At 34.1% G+C, this 18,282-nt stretch overlaps 1 protein-coding gene across 4 annotated transcripts in view; it reads right to left on the bottom strand.

Annotated features, from left to right (window-relative positions):
• Nucleotides 1–281: 281 nt before the first annotated feature.
• LOC106880468 (large ribosomal subunit protein mL45) overlaps nt 282–18,282 on the bottom strand; it is a 51,543-nt gene continuing 33,542 nt past the window's right edge. For all 4 annotated transcript variants that reach the window (XM_014930403.3, XM_014930401.3, XM_014930400.3 and 1 more), the window contains exons 6-8: nt 15,880–15,934; nt 4,334–4,483; nt 282–616 (exon numbers count right to left, since the gene is read on the bottom strand). In XM_014930403.3, coding sequence (XP_014785889.1) covers nt 347–616; nt 4,334–4,483; nt 15,880–15,934 — 475 coding nt within the window. In that variant the 3' untranslated portion in view covers nt 282–346. The remainder of the gene's footprint in view (nt 617–4,333; nt 4,484–15,879; nt 15,935–18,282) is intronic.

Consider the following 18,282-nt stretch of genomic DNA (forward strand, 5'->3'; position numbering starts at 1 on the left):
AGGACTGGTGAAACCAGATGGCTACACCAGGCTCCAGTCTGATTTGGCAGAGTTTCTACAGCTGGATGCCCTTCCTAACGCCAACCACTCCGAGAGTGTAGTGGGTGCTTTTTACATGCCACCGGCACGAAGGCCAGTCAGGCGGTACTGGCAACAGCCACGCTCAAAATGATGTATTTTATGTGTCACCCACACAAGAGCCAGTCCAGGGGCACTGGCAACGATCTCACTCGAAAATCCTTACACATGTCAGCAATTAAAAATAACATAAAACACAGATGTAATAAATTAAATTCTATTTATTAAACCATAAAAAAAAGTTGTCAATAATTGAAAGTCTATCAGATTAGGTAGTTGCATGTTGACGCTGATTTTCTTTAGTATCATCTTCATTGTTTTCTACATCCTCTTCAATGGGATCAAATTTAGGCAATTGATATGTTCGAAGGATAGGGTCTCTAGGTGGCATCCATTCCGGATTTATCTTCCCGTGAATTCTCCACTGGCCATATATGTTTGATATATGATTTTCAAATACAACATATTCCAAAACATCTTTTATGAGATTTTCACTACCATACATTAGACGACCAAATCGGTCATAAATCGCCAGGCACTGAAACGAAAACAAATTTTAAAACTGAAGCCAAGATAATTGCAGCAAAAAAAAAAAAAGATTTATTGTAGATACTGGATATGTGCATGATAAGACTTATTTTAAGAAGTAGAGCTGAAAAACTTCCATATTACTTACAACTGTAATACATGAACACGCATACACACACGCACACACACACACACACACGCACACACACACACACACACACACACACACAGAGTTTATAGGTCTTCTGTCTGTCTGAAGATTAATATTCCAGTGTTTTAATCAACTAAGCTATCTATTCACTGAATTATAGTATAAAGTGGTACAGTATTCTTAACCCTTTAGCATTCAGATTCCTCAATCACATGTAATGCTTATTTATTAACATCATGCATTATCATAATTTGATAATTTATTTTCAGAATGACATTGTAGTGTAGGTGTTAGAGGCTGGATCTGGCTGGTTTGAACATAAAACATGTAGAATATTTGGGCTGGATATGGCTAGTTTAAATGCTAAAGGGTTAATGTAATCCTTAGGGAGAATCAGCAGGACACAGTGAGTGCATGTGTGTGTGGGTAAACCATTTGAATTAGAGGTACAATCCATCTAATCGGTTTTTAAAGTTTCTTTCTACTATATTTCAATCACAGTACTAGGATGACCTGAGGTTATTGCAGTGAAAATTTCATAATGGTGAAAAGAATTTCTTAAATACTCAATCATGCCTTTGCTCACACATATCCATATTGTATATATTAGGTCATCCTATAAATAATGTGCTTTTTTTCAAGTGCATGAACTAAAACTTGGAGGGGGATGGGATAAACTACCTGCATCAACTTACTATAAAAAGCAAGTAGTAATTTTACCTTGTACTAATTCTTAGTGCAAGTTTTGAAGAGTGCAGTTCGATTTTAACAGCTATTTTTTTAAAGCTATAATAGAAGTGACAAAGGAGAATATTTAGTATATTTTGCTTTATGAGTTCAATAAAGGCAACAACGCAACAGAAAGTGCGAGGAATATTAATGCAGTATATGGGGATCGGACAAGCATAAGCCAGTGTCAATGGTGGTTCCAGAAATTCTGAGCCTCGTCCTGGAAGGTCTGTAGAACTTGACGACGATGTCCTGCAAACTCTGGTGGAAAAAAATCCCATTGTAACTGTTGAGGAACAAGCAGAGAAGCTTGGATTTGGTCATTCAACTATTCATCAACACTTGCATGCCATTGAAAAAGTCAGCAAATTGGGTCAATGGGTTCCTCACAAACTTTCCGAGTCTAATCGCAGGCAGAAAGTGAATGTGTGTTATTCTTTGCTATCATGTCTCACGAATGAACCTTTTTTTTAGACTGAATAGTGACTGTAATGAGTAATGGGTTCTCTATAAAAATGTCAAGTGCCGAAGACAGTGGGTAGGGAAAAGAGAAACATTGGCACCCCAGGCTGAAGAAAGTCTTCACCCATGCAAGGTGTTATTATCTGTTTGGTGGGATATGAAAGGTATTAATGTTTGAAAATGAGATATAGTTTATCATTGAAAGGCTTGTAAAACCTTCTAAAAAATTTTTTTGAGAAAATGTTTTTAATTTAATATTGTCCCTTCTCAGTAACTTTCTTCACATGATTTATTTGGACCTGTATAATTTGCAAAACTAATTCATTAATTATAAAACAATCAGATCAACCACAGCAGATAGAGCCAATAGGATTAATGCTTCAGTGCTGGTAAATGATAGTAGTCTGTATCTCTGGTAGAGATACTTAACTCTCAGACACCAAAACCATCTCACTATAAATAGAAACCATATGAAGGTACAAGTCATTGCTGTCAGCAGTGTGGATATTGCCAAATTGATGAATGTCGTACCCAATTATGTTCTTTAACTAGCTTCACTTGATAGCTAACAGCTTTCCCCAAGTCACTCAATAAAAAAACACTTATCATCATCTTTTGTGGTGGTCGAATGAACTCTAAAACATATTGGCATCAAGAATTGTTAAGTACTAATTACCACAGAAAAAAAAGTGACGCATGAGAGGGAAGAAACTGCAAAGAGCTGAAGTTATATGCAGACAGCAACTGAGTAATTTCCCTGGTTTATTTTTTAATATGGTAGTATACATGCTTACACATATTCATTATGGTAAATCTACTTAATGTTTATCTTCACTACTTTGACAAGTAGAGTGAGGGTTCTGCTTAACTGAGGAGGTCTAATAAACTTGAAATATGCTGGAAGTTTTCTCCTGTACTTGATGAAATGATTAAAATAACATTACTCTTTATGCTAATGTCTTTTGTTTACCATATAATTATTAAGTAGCATTCTGATGCTCAGTACATGTTAACAATTGATTATATAATTAAGTTAGTAGAGACGGTCATAACAAAACAAGTCTTTGAAAGAGAGAGAGACAGACAGAGGCTTAGTCTTTTGCTAATGAACTGTTTCTTTATGTCTGATGATATGTATATGGGAATGATCTAGTGTGTGTGTGTGTGTGTGTGTGTGTGTGTGTGTGTGAGAGAGAGAGAGAAATGGGAATAGTACCAGGACACCTACATAACCTGTTAGATGGTGAAATATGCAAAATCTCTGAGAAGGATTTTGTGTTCCTTCCAGTTTAATTGTGCAACACTAAATCTACTCTGAATAGTTATGTGAAGTTTTCCATCTAGTTTATAATTATATCCAGAACTATGAGGGTCAAATAATGGGTTATGGCTTTGAAAACCATGTAAAAAGAAGTAAATACATGTTTCATGTTATCAAGTCATTATTTTTTCAATTAATTCTTTACTCAATTATAATTTCTATAGAAAGAAATTCTCACTAATTGCAATGTCATCTTATGCTTATGCTACATTATCTTCTCTTAAAAGTTTAATTGTAAAATTTATTAACGATACCCAAACATCTCAGAAAATATCTATGGATGTAAGAATGAAGAATATATCTATAATATGCCATATAGTTCTGGAATAGCTAACAATTTACTAAAAACTGAAAACATGGGTATCTAACCCTTTAACATTCAGATTACTCTGTTAGATGGAACGCTTATTTATTCATGCATTATCTCATAGCTTTGAGATTCTGATAATGTGATTGTTTATTTTTAGAAGGGCATTACAGGGTAGGTAGGAGAGACTGGTGCTGGCTGGTGTGAACATAACACAGGTAGACTATCTGAACCAGATGTAGCCAGTTTAAATGCTTAAGAGTTAAGGTAAACCACAATTACCAGTGTTAAAATCTAGGATATCAATGTTGGAAATTAACAATCAACTCGAGTAATTGTGCAAATTTTTCTTGTGTAATATTCTTAACTTGTAGATTCCAATCACTCTCTCTCTTTCTCTCTCTCTCTCACACACACATTGAATTTTGAATTATAAGCAGCTCTATTAATGTAAACATTATTGATGTCACATACTGTCTGTGATTGTTTATGTACTTATTAGCTGCAGAGGGAAAAGTCCCTTCAAGATACAAAGTGTGTGTGTATATAATTTTAATAAAATGCATTATTACATTAATCTTATGTTTAAGTACATCTTGTGGCATTTAAAGTAAAAATAGGGATAGTCATTTTGAAAGTAACAAATACAATACATTTAACTAAAAAATCTTAAACATAGGCATCTATAAGTACCAAACCAATACTTTAAAATAAATAATGTATAAGACAAATACCATTAAAAATTCAGAATACTGACCTGTTGGGTGTGTAAGCGGATTGTAATCTGAGCATAAAGGTTTTCTTTACTTAATAATTCTGTGACACGAACATGAACTACACGAGGAGGTTCAAGGGAACCAACAAATTTCCAGCGACAAGTTTTCAGATCAAGTCCATGTGTTAATTCCTGAATAGAGAACGTAAGTAACCATGTAAATAAAATAAATTATCACTCTATAGAGTCAATAACAATACAAGTATCAATTGAAACCCAGAGCTGTGGGTGGCTCTATATGCACAGAAATAGATGCAATCTCTTCCCACCATCTTTCTTGGTCACTAGCCCATCTCATGTTTGCCATCATCTTCCTCCCTATTCATTCCTTGATGCTGCTCAGCTATCCCCATTTTAGACTTCTTTTATCTCTTTTACTTAGAGTTTGTGAATATTCACTAGAGGAGTCTACAAGTCACACTGAAAGCAACTTGTTTAGGAGAGTAATAACTCTAATTAAGAATTAATGCAGAGTAGAGATGATACTTTTGTTCTTCAGCAGACTTCTTTAGTGCTAGTGGCATGAAAAAAATGCACTCAGTCCATGTCATAAAATTGCTGGTAATAAGAAGAGTATCCATTTGTAAAAAAAAGAACCCATAAAACACACACAAAACAATAAAGCTAGCCTGTTTCCTTTGTTAATACGTATGCCAGATAATGAAGGATTGTGTAGATAACAAACTGCTATGAAACCCAATCAACCCATGTTGGTATGGAAAAATGGTTGTAAGATGACAACGACAATGATGATGATGATGATGATGAAAGAAAAATACAATCATCAATTTCTGTGGTGTTTTCAATAGGGATTTCAGATCACAGATATATTTTAAAATGCTTAATCTATAGCAAAACAGTGAAGGCACATGGCATAGAGGTTAGGGTGTTTGGTTTATGAACATAATATTGTGGGTTAAATTCCTTGACAGGACAACATGTTGTGTCCTTGAGCAAGGCACTTCATTTCACATTCCTCCAGTCTCTTCAACTGAAAATAAGTACCAACCAAGTGCTGGTGCAGCTCTCTCACCCTCCAGCTGCCATGTTGAATGTAGTACTGGGTCAAAAGATGGGAAAGTCAAGAGGGTGTCTATGCCTGCTCATGACTACATAAGTACTCAAAACAATTAATTAATCCACACTCATTTGTGAGTGATAGCTGGCTCTTTATGTGCAGAGTAACTTGAAAAATTCAGTTTCATATGAAAAAGCAATTTTTATTGCCTATAGTGAATATTCAGCTCACTTGATGGACTTAATAATTTCTATTAGCTAGGCGATCTAGTTAATACCTCCAAGACCATTGGTGATATGCCATGCTTGAGAAGAGCCATCAAGCCAAATGAAATCATACTTGTTGCTGATGCCTGTGTCATGTAACTGGCATCTGTGCCGGTGATACATAAAAAGCACTCTTTACACTCTTGGAATGGTTGGCATTAGGAAGGGCATCCAGCTATAGAAACCATGCCATATCAGACAGGAACTTGGTGCAGCTCTCCAGCATACCAGTTTCAGTCAAACCGTTTAACCCATGTCAGCATGGAAAGCAAGCGCTAAATGATGATGTGGCTGTAGTGAAAGGATAGGGAAACAGTTTAACAAGCTGCTGCCAACAAAAGATTTTTTTTCTTTTTGAGCAAAGGTAGTCTATAAGAAGAATATTGTTAATAGGTATCATGGAATGCAAAGTGCATGTAAGTGGAAGCATGGTTATGTGGTTAAGAATTTCTACGTTTGATCTCACTGCTCAGCCTATTAGACAAGCCATTTCTACCATAGCCTTGGGTTGACCCACATCTAATTAGTGGAATTTGGTAGCCAGAAATTTTACATAATCCTGTTGTATATATCAGTGGCATAGATTTAGTGTACCACCTGGGGCATACAAATAGATAATTTTTCAATAGGGTATTTACTGTCTGATAAACTGGTAGGTACTTGTAGGGTCTATAAAAACTTTTTTTTACGAGTACTTCTAAAGATAAGTCCTTTACTGGTAATCAAACAACCAGGTATGGATTCATTTCATTTTTGGTTTGGCTTTGGCAAAAACTTTAATGATTTATTTTCACATCATATCAGGACATTTTTAATACTTTTTCTGTTTTTGGTTTTATTTTATTTTTAATTAAATAATTTATATCTACAAAACATCATGAAATTATTTTGAAGGTGTAACTATTGCTTATTCTCAAAGACTTCAATAATTTTTCACTATATAATTTACTTATGCAGCATCTTAGCTTTATCTAATTTGGCTTTTAAATAATTTAATAAAACACACACAAACATTAAAGTGACATAAAAATTCATGCCTGCTGAAATCATTATTTTAAAAAATATAATTTTATTATCATATTGCATTTCAAATTTAATCTCAGTGTAGCACTTTGGGCAAGTGCCTTCTACTATAGTCCCAAGCTGACCAAACCCTTGTGAGTGGATTTGATAGATGGAAACTGAAAGAAGCCTGCTGTGTATATCTATTATCTTTTATCTTTTCCTTGTTTCAGTCATTGGACTGCATCCTTGCTGGGGCACTATCTTGGAGTGTTTAGTTGACCAAATCAATCCCAGTACTTATTTTTAAAGCACTTATTTTATCAATCTCCATTGCTGAACCACTAAGTTACAGGGCTGTAAACAAACCAACACTGGTTGCCAAGTGGTTGTGGGTGACAAATACATATAAAAAGACACACACACACATAGATATACACATATATACATATATGTGACAAGTTTTTCTCACTTTATGTTTACCAAATCTCCTCACAAGTATTTGATTGACCCAGGGTAATAATGGAAGACTGAACCCAGGACCATGTTGTTGGTAAGTAAACTTCTTACCACATAGCCATACCTGCACTTCAAAAAGTCAAAGGCTGCCCACGGGACTCAAACCCACATCTCCTGTAAAGATGTTTTAGCCTTGGACCAAAGCCATCTGTGTGTGTGTGTGTGTGTGTGTGTGCGCGCATGAACACGCACACATACATGCATGCGTGCACTTGGGTGTCTTGACATCACATGATGGTTGTAAAATGAGTATCACCATCATACAAGTTTATTTCCAGTCTTCATGTCTGGCCATGGGAAATATTACCTTGCTTGGAAACAAAGGAAGGTTGGTGACAAGAAGGGCATTCTGCTGTAGAAAATCTACCTCAATAAAATCTGACCAATCCAAGCATGGAAAAGTGGATATTAAAAAATCATGATGATGAAATAGAGATTGTTAGAAAATCTAGGATAAATTTTTTAGACATCAAATTCAAATCCCAAACTCACAAGCTGGATACAAATTTATAGTTATATCTCATACTATTTTTGGAGCATACAAGCTGATACTGATGATTATTATAAATTGATTTATTGTAGTTCAATAATGATTTTGTGCTGTATCCAAGAGCTTATAATCAGCATCTTTTGTGGTTTGTTTTCTTTGCCACTATTATGTAGTAAAATTTTATGGATAAACTTTTTGTAAAAAATTTATAGTAATGGAATAATAGAGTAATTATGTCAGACCAAAAATAGAAAATACCGATGATAAAAAAAAGACTAATAGATGGAGATGTATGTTTTTGTTGAAGACATAGTAGGCTTTACTATAGTGCTTAAAATTTTGTGAAAGATTTTCCAACAATAAAAAGTAACTAAGAATAACATTTTATGAATAAAAACTCTTCTTTTGCTGAAAAATAACCAGTTAGTGGCAAATGCAGAAGAGTGATCTTTGAACAGGAGAAGAAATAAAAAAAAAGTTGAGATAATTTTGGGAAATTTTTTACGACTCAAAATTGATTACTTTTGCTAGTTTTATCGTATCAAAGACAATTGTATGTTATGGGAAACACTTTCATAACAAAGAAATGTTCTTAAATATTGCTGACTATTTATTTTCCAACTTTAATGACAAAAATGATATGATAATTAGTATCAAAGAAATGCCTTTCTTGGTAAGATCAATCAAAGAGCAACAGATATGATATAAAATATTACTGAACAATAAATTAAAAACATGAATTCTGTTCTAGTATATGTAATTATATGTGATGTAAATAACATTTAACAGAATGCATTTTTAATGTAGAAATACTAATTCTTAAAAATTTCTCAAAAAGAAGTGAATGAATTGATACTATTTAAAGGCCAGACAAAAGGCAAAGATATCTGCCAAGTGTTTTAAATTGGTTGAAAGAGAAAAAAGAAACAATAGATAGAGCACCAATTATGAAAAGGATAATAAAAACATTTGTGACTTCACTGATGAATTTACTTAATCAAAAGTTGCTTTCCTTTCACTGTATTATTTTACCAAGAAGTACTCTGCACTTAAAATTTCTTCAATCTTGCTGACAAAATTGTAAACAAGATAATGGCAAGAAGTCTAAATCACTGACAATTCTGTGCATTATTAGGGGAGGTTGATAGCAGTTATTCAGATTTATTGCTACATAATAACATCTGAAGGTTTTCTTAAGGTGATGATGCTTGCGAAAAAATTTACAGCTTGCACAGAATACATAAAACAATCCCTGTAAACCACTTAATGGTAATGCTAAATGCTTTCCTGAACTGAAAATGTCTGGTTAGCAGGAAAATTTGCATTTTATGGTAGATCAAAATTTGTCATTTGAATTTGTTTTGCAAAAACCTCCAGGGAAAAGAAAATACATCTCGTTAGTTGCTAGAAGTTTTAGCCTTTGAGTGCAAATTAACAGTTTTGAGAGACACTGAAAATGGTGAACTGACACATTTTTTTTTGGTCACTTTATTGGCCATTTTTCCATGCTTGCATGGGTTGGATGGAATTTATGGAGGCAAATTTTCTACGGACAGATACATTCCTACAGAATATTGTTGGAAATGAATAACAGTGACAGTCATTTATAACCATCAAATGATGTCAAGACAAGGAGACATAAATACACACACACACACACAGTTATACATACAAACTTATTAGCAGTTCAAATATGCTTCAGGCATATTCAAACTTGTAAGAAAGTCATATGTGTAATTTGCCATGGACAAAATTTCTTGCTTTAGACATAGATGTAAACACACAGACTCATCTATATATGTATGTAAAAGTGCAAATATGTACACACACACACATTTATATACTCCACTTCCTCTAACACCCATCACTTCTCTATCCACAGCACTACTTGGCTGCTGTAATTGCTTGAGAGCAGAACTAGCAAAAGCTACATCTCTCACCATTTATTATTTCTTGTCCCAGTTACCCCTACCCCCACCCCTTCAATCTTGCATTCTCATCATCATTCCTTCCCACACTATTTTCACAGATTGACTTGTTTCTCTGCTGTCAGTTATCTATCCTTCTCCTCTGTCGTACTTCATCTTAGCACCTTCTCATATCTGTCATCATGCCCCACTCACTTTAGCCATCCTTATGTACTCTTACATGTCCCTCCCCATCACTCCTACACCTTGCACATCACCTCCCTACCATCTGTTCTATCTTCCACCCTAAGTTACCTCTGTTTCTCTCACCTTAACCCCTCTTTATATTGGTATTTTCCCATCAACTGCACCTCCACCTTTGTTCATCACTTGCTACATTCATGTCTACCACCATTTCCAACCATCTCCCCTCACATTCTTATGAAACTACTCCCCTCCCTCCACTGCCAATCCACTGCATGTATTCTCTCTTATGCTCACCTTGTACTTGAGGGTGAGCATAAGTCTCTTTTCTTCTTTTCAGCTACTCTTACCTAACCTTATAAAATGCAGGTTAGTCATATATCTTCTTTAGAGCAAGATACCTGCACCAGTCCTTCTACCATAACATTAACATTTCAGCACCTGGCATAAAGCCACTGCTCCACTCTTAACTACTTCCCCCATTTAGTCAAGGGGGCTTCCTTTTCCCTTTTCTTGCTCTTACCCTGGTTCCCAAAGTACTTGGTGACCTCAGTAGTGCTGTAGTATGAGGAAATCACCCAGTACACACTGGAAAATGGTTGGTGTTAAAAAGGGCATCCAATCATAGAAACCATGCCAAAGTTGATATTGGAACTCAATGCAACTCTGTGAATTATCAGAGCCAGTCAAACAATACAACCCATGCCAGCATGGAAAAACAGATGTTAAATGATGATGATGATATAATGCAAATGGTTTCTCTCAAGCATCACTCAGGATGAGGAAGGGTGTGGACAGTAGAAAGCTATAATGCATACACCTACGACACTTCATTAAGGACCTAAGCATCTGCAATTCAAATACATACAAGACTTAAACACTGAGAGACATTAACATCAAAAACACATTGAGATACACAAGCAAACACACACACATATACAGGCATATAGGTTTGAATTTGTAGAAATGCAAGCAAGTGAATTTTGTTTACTTTCAACATAAACCTACATAAATTCTTCTAATTATTTCATGTAATTGCATGATTAATGAATAACATTTGTTTTCATAGATCCCTCCCTTTGAATATATTTATATATATATTGGGTCATCCCATAAATAATGCATTTTTTTTCAATTTCATGAACTAAAAGTTGGATGGGTACAGGATAAACTATCTGCATCAACTTGCTATAAAAGCAAGTAGTAATTTTACCTTGTACTTATTCTTAGTGCAAATTTCGAAGAGTGCAGTTCGATTTTAACAGTTATATTTTCAAAGCTATAATAGAAGTGACAAAGGAGCATATTCAGCATATTTTGCTTTATGAGTTCAATAAAGATAACAATGCAATGGAAAGTGCGAGGAATATTAATGCAGTATATGGGGATCGGACAATAAGTGTAAGTCAGTGTCAACAGTGGTTCCAGAAAATCCAAGCCGGAAACTATAGCCTAGAAGACAAGCCTCATCCTGGAAGATCTGTAGAGCTTGACGAGGATGTCCTGCAAACTCTGGAAGAACAAAATCCCATCGTAACTGTTGAGGAACTAGCAGAAAAGCTTGGATTTGGTCATTCAATCATTAATTGACACCTGTGTGCCATTGGAAAAGTCAGCAAATTGGGTCAATGGGTTCCTCACAAACTTTCCAAGTCCAATCGAATGCAGAGAATGAATTTGTGCTCTTCTTTGCTGTCACATCTCACGAACGACCTTCTTTTTGGACCAAATAGTGACTGGTGACAATGTGTTCTCTATAAAAATGTCAAGTGCTAAAGACAGTGAGTAGGGAAAGGAGAAACACCAGCACCCCAAGCTAAAGAAGGTCTTCACCCACATAAGGTGTTGTTATCTGTTTGGTGGGATATGAAAAGATGAAAGGTTTAGTCCACTTTGAATTTTTAGACCCAAACCAAATTATAAAGGAGATCTACTGCATGCAGCTTGTGCAGCTTAACTTAGCGCTAGAAGAAAAACAACCATCTTTGGTTTCAAGACAAGAGGTGTTCTTTCATTAGGATAATATTCAGCCACATACAGCAAGGATGACGTTGCAAAGGCTGGAACAGTTTGAACAAGAAACGATACTCCACCCACTATATTTGTTGGACATTGCTCCATCTGATTATCATTTATTCCGTAGTCTTCAAAATCATTTGGACAGAAAAAATATGAATTCTGTTTACAACTATCATCTGATGTTAAGACAAAGACACACAAATACATTATACAGCTGTTCTCTAGAAAGACTGACTCTCAAGTTTGGAGATAGTTAAAAGATTTTTAACTTTGGTCCAAAAATCCAAAGAAAGCATGAATTTCATCATCTTTTGTTTCTTTGGTATCTCTGATAGGGTTTGACAACATTACCCTTACTCCTCCTATCTGAGATCAATTGTTACACAAGTGCAGGGCCTCCAGAATTCTCTAATGAATCATTGTGTATTTTACCAGATAATAATGCTGAGATACATCTATTGGGCTTGATGCTTGAAATCTTCAGCAAGAGCTTAACTTGAGCCAAAACAGAAGCAGATTGAATGGTTCGCAACATTTAACAGTGTGAAGAAAAAAAACTCTAAGAATCTTTGTAGGTTGTTTGATATGCAGAAACTTCTGGCTTTAGTATATCCTACTCAGTAACATTTTCAAGCAATCCAAGTATAATGTATGTCTTTGTCAAGTGGTGCAAATTTGGCCACTAACTCTATTTGAAGATAATGAAATTGAAAAGTTTTACTGTACAAGGCTACAGAAAGAAGCATTCTTGTTGATTGACATGTACAATATATTCCCTTCCAATGACACTGCCAAAACTTGTCAAGCTTATCTTTAACAGGGATACTTTGCATTCTTTGTTTGTTTGCATTTCTTCTTGGTCCATGTACAACAGGATAAAATCTGATGGTATGGTAACATTTCCACAAAAGGATCATACTGGAATATCTTGAAAAAGTTGTAAGCATGGTATCCTTTGAATTATGTGCAGCTATGCAGCAGTTGCGTGAGTGAAGTAATCCTATTATCCAATTTTCCAGTGGACAGCATATTGAATGCTGTGATATCTTCATGAATGGTAAAGTCAAAGAAAAGCATCAGAAAACCTTATAGTTGCTGGTGCATTCTCCTTCCTGGAATTGAGTAATATCTTCATTGCAGTTTTGCTGCATCAGAGCAAACAATACAGCATTAGATCTCTTGGTGATGTATATTTGATGGATTTTATTGAACTACTGAATGCAAAACTGATTTGTGCATTAGGGGTAGGTAACAAACAACTTTCTTTTGTCAATTTCATGCTACCTGTCCAAGATTTTAAAGCCTACATCCCTTGGTACCCTTTTTCTGTAAACAAGATAGCTTTGCTTGAGTCTCCTCAACAAATGGTCATGGAACCATGTGGATTTTATCAATACTGAAGAACTCTTTCTCCTTGCAAAGCTCTGGCAGCAGATATGATGGAATCAATTTGATCAGAGTGAATCTTATTTGTAAACAAGATCAAAATATGTGCATGTGGCAAATCCCCTTTTTTCATTGTATTACTGAAGGAAATATCATTTGTAGCTAATTTTTGTAAAAGACTACAATTTGTCTTCCCACTTAATTTAAAATCAGCCAGTATGAAATTATATGTATCTGCTTAATCAACACCAGCTCTTCATTAATCAAGAATTTAGCTGCTACTGATTTTTGAAGGAAGGGGAGAAAGATAAAGTAGAGAGATAAGATAAAGTGTGTGTGACAAAGAGAGAAGATGGGTGGCAGGAGGAAGGTAAAAATGATTTGATAATAGGGATGTAGTAAGAATCAGAAGATAAAAAACAAAAGAAAAACAAATAGTGATAGAAAAAGTAAGACAGAAAGAGAAAGACTGAAAGTAGTAAAGCTTTCAATGAAGAGGCAGGAAGAGTAAAACAAAGGTTCAGTACTGGGGTGGCAGCAAGGAGTTGGTAATAGTTACATATAAAAGAAAGAGCGAAAGGGGAAAATGGATATAGCAACACAAACTTTCTCAGATATATAATAAAAGGATAATATTCATAAACACTAAATATATATATTTAGGTTCGAAATTTCCCCAAGACACCTGATGAAGGCTGGAGGGTATATCAGCTGAAACATTGTATTAACAATGAACAAGATGAGGACAAATATCCGTCAAATGTAAATAACATGTGTGTATATATATATATTATAATGGAGAAAGCTACTTATTAATTAGGTATGCAACAGTTACTAAAAGAAAGCAATTATTAAAGGCTTGACAGTTTGGAAATTTTTTTTTATAAATTCATGTTCCAAGAAATTTCCTGTAATTTCAATTTCTGAAGTTTACTGAATTTAAGTATACTACAAGTTTTTCCCACATTTAAATATTCGTTGCATTCACTGCAGAGTAGATTTTAATGTTTAATAAACAATATTATTCATTTGCAACAGTCTCTCACTCTCTCTTGCCTCTATTTTCATTAATGATAATTCAATTCAATTCAATGTTTTCAGTTCAAGTTTTAATTCGCTATTTGCAAAACCCACAGTTTATTCTATACATGTAATGCAAAAAAAGAATTTATTGAATGAATGAATGCTATTAGACAAAATAGCTGTATAACTTTGAGGTTTATGATATTTTCAAGAATATCAATTTCCAGAGTTTATTAAATGAATATTTTTGATAAAATGACAATTTTTTAATATACTGGTATATAATTTTAAAAAATAAATAAATTAAGGAGTGACTTTGTATGGCTGTTTGGAACACTATAAGCCTTACAATAATAACTATGTGATCGCTGCTATTTCTAGCATGCTAAATGTATTTAAGTTACCTTGAAGTTTGTTTAAATCAGAGATTATTACAACTACAATAAATTACTGAAAGAAATATTTACTAAGCAAGTGAGATTTTTTTATAAATTGAAGTTTTCAGGAAAATTTACTCTCTGAACTTCCTTTTATTATTGAATTTAAGTATTCAGTACAACATAGTTTTTAATTAGCTTTTATAGGTTTTTATAAATTCCTCTGTTAATATATATCAATAAAAAGGCAGTTTCAAAGAGCCTGTTATTATTTAATATCACAAATCTAAATATTTGTTGCCAAGCTTTACGTTCACTGCAGAGTAGGTTTTAACATTTGATAGACAGTATTATGTTCTGGTGAAATTTTCTGTTTCATTTGCAACACAGTCTCTCACTCTCTTTCCCCTGCCTCTAATTGTTTTCATTAATAATAATTTGCTTAACATATATTCATTGCAATTTTTTCATTTCAAGTTTTATTTCATTATTTCAGATGAGGAAATGAGGTATTTTGTTGACTTAAATTTGCTGTGTAAATGTCCTCAGTTTATTGTTTATATAGACTGGAAAAAAATTATATTGGACAACTTATTAAAACTTACCGAAGTTTCTAACTCATGTGACTTATTCCTTTCTGTAAACAAGATAGCTTTGCTTGAGTTTCCTCAACAAATAATCTAAGAACTATCAAGTGAGTTTGTTGCTATGGCTATTTGATACATTATAGGTATTAAAATATCTCTATTTGATTGCTACTACTTTTTTGCACACTAAACATAGTTGGACTATCTTGATGTTCGTTTAAAAAAGAGAGATTATGACTGTGATAAAATAACAAAAGCAATATTTACAAAGCAAGTGAGCACTATTATACAAAGAATTGCTGGCAATTTTTCTGCTCTTAAAAGGATTTTATCCTTTATATATACTGTTCAGTATTTATGTGCTGAAAAAAATTTTTCAACATGTTCTATCATAAAAATTATTAGAATTGGGAATCAAATGTGAAAATATCAAGTGGATAGCAGAAAACTGCCTGAAAACGCGGAGAAGATCAAACAGGGACAACTGACAAAGGGGTATACTCTTTATGTTGCATGTCTCGTTTTTCTGTTTGTTTTTTTCCTTGTTCGAAAAAAGTTCGTTTTCTATGTTTTCGTTTTTGTTTTCATTTCTCATTGTGTTTAATGTTTTTTTTGATGTCCTGTACCTATATATGCATATATTTATATATTATTTATATTATATATATATATATATATATATATATATATATATAGGTAATTAACTTGTTTATAAACGTGCTATACTTACAGGATATGCTCTTTCTGTGACAAGCTCATGTAAACGGTTTTTATTTTTCTTGATGCTTTAATTAAAACAAAGAAAATAAAACAAAATATTAGTAACTAATATATATATATATATGTTTAAGTGAATATATTGATTTCTTTTCAATAGTGGCAGACATATTAGGCTGAACAATGCTTGGTTTATGGAGGAGTTCTCATTTTGTATTATAGTACTGGCTATTTTATTTTCCAAAGTTTCTAATATTGCTTTCTCTGACTTTCAGGGAACCGTTGTCACATATTATCAAATAATTTCAAAGTACACATATACTAAACTTGAATAAAATGTTCAATAGTTTGTTTTTTTATTTGCTTTCAATAAATATGTTCATTCAAGCATTATAATATAATATTTTCCAAAAGTCTTCAAAGAAAATTAGCAACAAGAGACCATACTTTTTAAATGAAAATCTAAATGGCTCATTAAAACACATGTGGCTATTTTTTTTAGAAAAAAGCTACATCTTTTCTATATTTTTAAGAAATTCATGTAAAATACATTTTCAATGGTTTGGTTTTCATTTGTTCTCATGTACCATGTATGTATACACATACACATACATACATACATACATACATACAGAGTGGAGCAGAGAGGATGGACGTTTTTGAAATGGCTATTGCTCAGCCCTAGTGGGAGGGACATATTTCTGACAGGTACCATTTGGTCTGTGGTGTCTTAGCATTTATTATTATTTTTCAGATGAAACCATAGCACTGTGGATGATAGAGCATTGTGTGTTTGCCTATGACAGTTACATGAAGAATAATGAGTCTGTCACAGCAGTTCAGAGTGAGTTTCGGTGCCATTTCAACATTCACTGAAATCAAGCTATTCCCACCTGTAACACAATCTTACATTAGGTGAATGCACTTCGTACACAAGGTACACTAATGAATAGGAGACCAGTGGGGCACTGTGAATGGTATGGACGCTGGAAAATGTGGAATGCGTCAGACAAGCTTTGATACAGAGTCCAAATTGCTCTGCTTGGAAGCATTCCACTGAACCTGGGATCAGTAATCGATCAGCAAGGAATATTTTGCACAAAGACCTGTATTTCCACCCTTACAAATTGGTCATTGAGCAACAGTTGAAACCATGGGATTATGCGCAGTGGCTTAACTTCGCATGTCAGATGAGAGCAATTTTTGAGGCAAATGACAGCCTCATTTTGTTAATGAGTGATGAAGCTCATTTTCATTTCAACAGCATGGTGAATCAACAGAACTGCTGAGAGAACTGCACAAAAGACTACTGCACAGCCTAAAGTGACGGTCTGGTGTGCTGTTGGAAAAGCTGCCGTCATTGGTCCTTACTTTTTTGAAGACAATAATAGAAATGCTGTTACTGAGAACTCTGAGTGTTACATTGAGATAATAAACAACTTAATGAAAATGAATGCCTATTCGACATGTGTGGCTTCAGCAGGATGGAGCAATGGTCCACACAGCCAGAGCATCAATGGATGTTCTTCACCTTCTCTTCGGTGACCACCTCATTTCCGGGTTTGCTGACATTCCTTGGCCCCTTCAGTCCCCCAATTTGTCCATGTGTGACTATTTCTTGTGGGGAAACCTCAAGACACATGTGTATGCACATAATCCCCATACACTGGATGATTTGAAGGAAGCTATTCGTGTGGAAGCTGTTAGTGCTGGAGAGTGTGGAGGCCAACTTCCAAAAACGCCTTCAGGAATGCAGCAATGAAAATGGACACCATATGATGGATGTTGTTTTCCACACTTGCTTTTGACAAATGCTAATTCAATACAAATACATTGATGGCAATAAAATTTGTTTGCAGCTAAAATTAATGATTTTGTGAATTTTTCAAAAATGTCCATACTCTCCTCAATACAATCTTATTATTTTAATCTTTCTTCGGATCTTAGATTGAAACTGATAAATTCGAACAATTGGGTAAAATTGAATTTTCAGTTGAGAATAAGGCCTAATTTTTACATGGAGAGGATGGACGTTTTTCAAAAACATCCACCCTGTATAATCCAAGTTAAGATTAATCTTATAAGCCTTTATTTCATATGTATTTACATTATCTTCTCCAAGAATGGTGCTTATAAATAATAAGAAATGTACCACCTGAAAAATAAAACTCACTACAACATTCAAGATTTTATGTTCACTCAGAAGATCAACCTGAAGCTAAAACTGAAATACCCACTGACTGCCATTTTTGTAAGAGTTTGGCTGTGAACATATAAGAAATTTCCAGGAAGAAAGTTTGAACAAAGTCTTTGCTATAAAATATGGAGAGGATTCAGTGAGTGCATTTACATAAGTGAGGATGGTATAGTGAGGGCATCTTTAAACTTATATGAATGTATGTGTACATGTACATGC

Source organism: Octopus bimaculoides, chromosome 4, assembly GCF_046866305.1.
Source record: "Octopus bimaculoides isolate indiv1 chromosome 4, ASM4686630v1, whole genome shotgun sequence".
Lineage (NCBI taxonomy): Eukaryota > Metazoa > Mollusca > Cephalopoda > Octopoda > Octopodidae > Octopus > Octopus bimaculoides.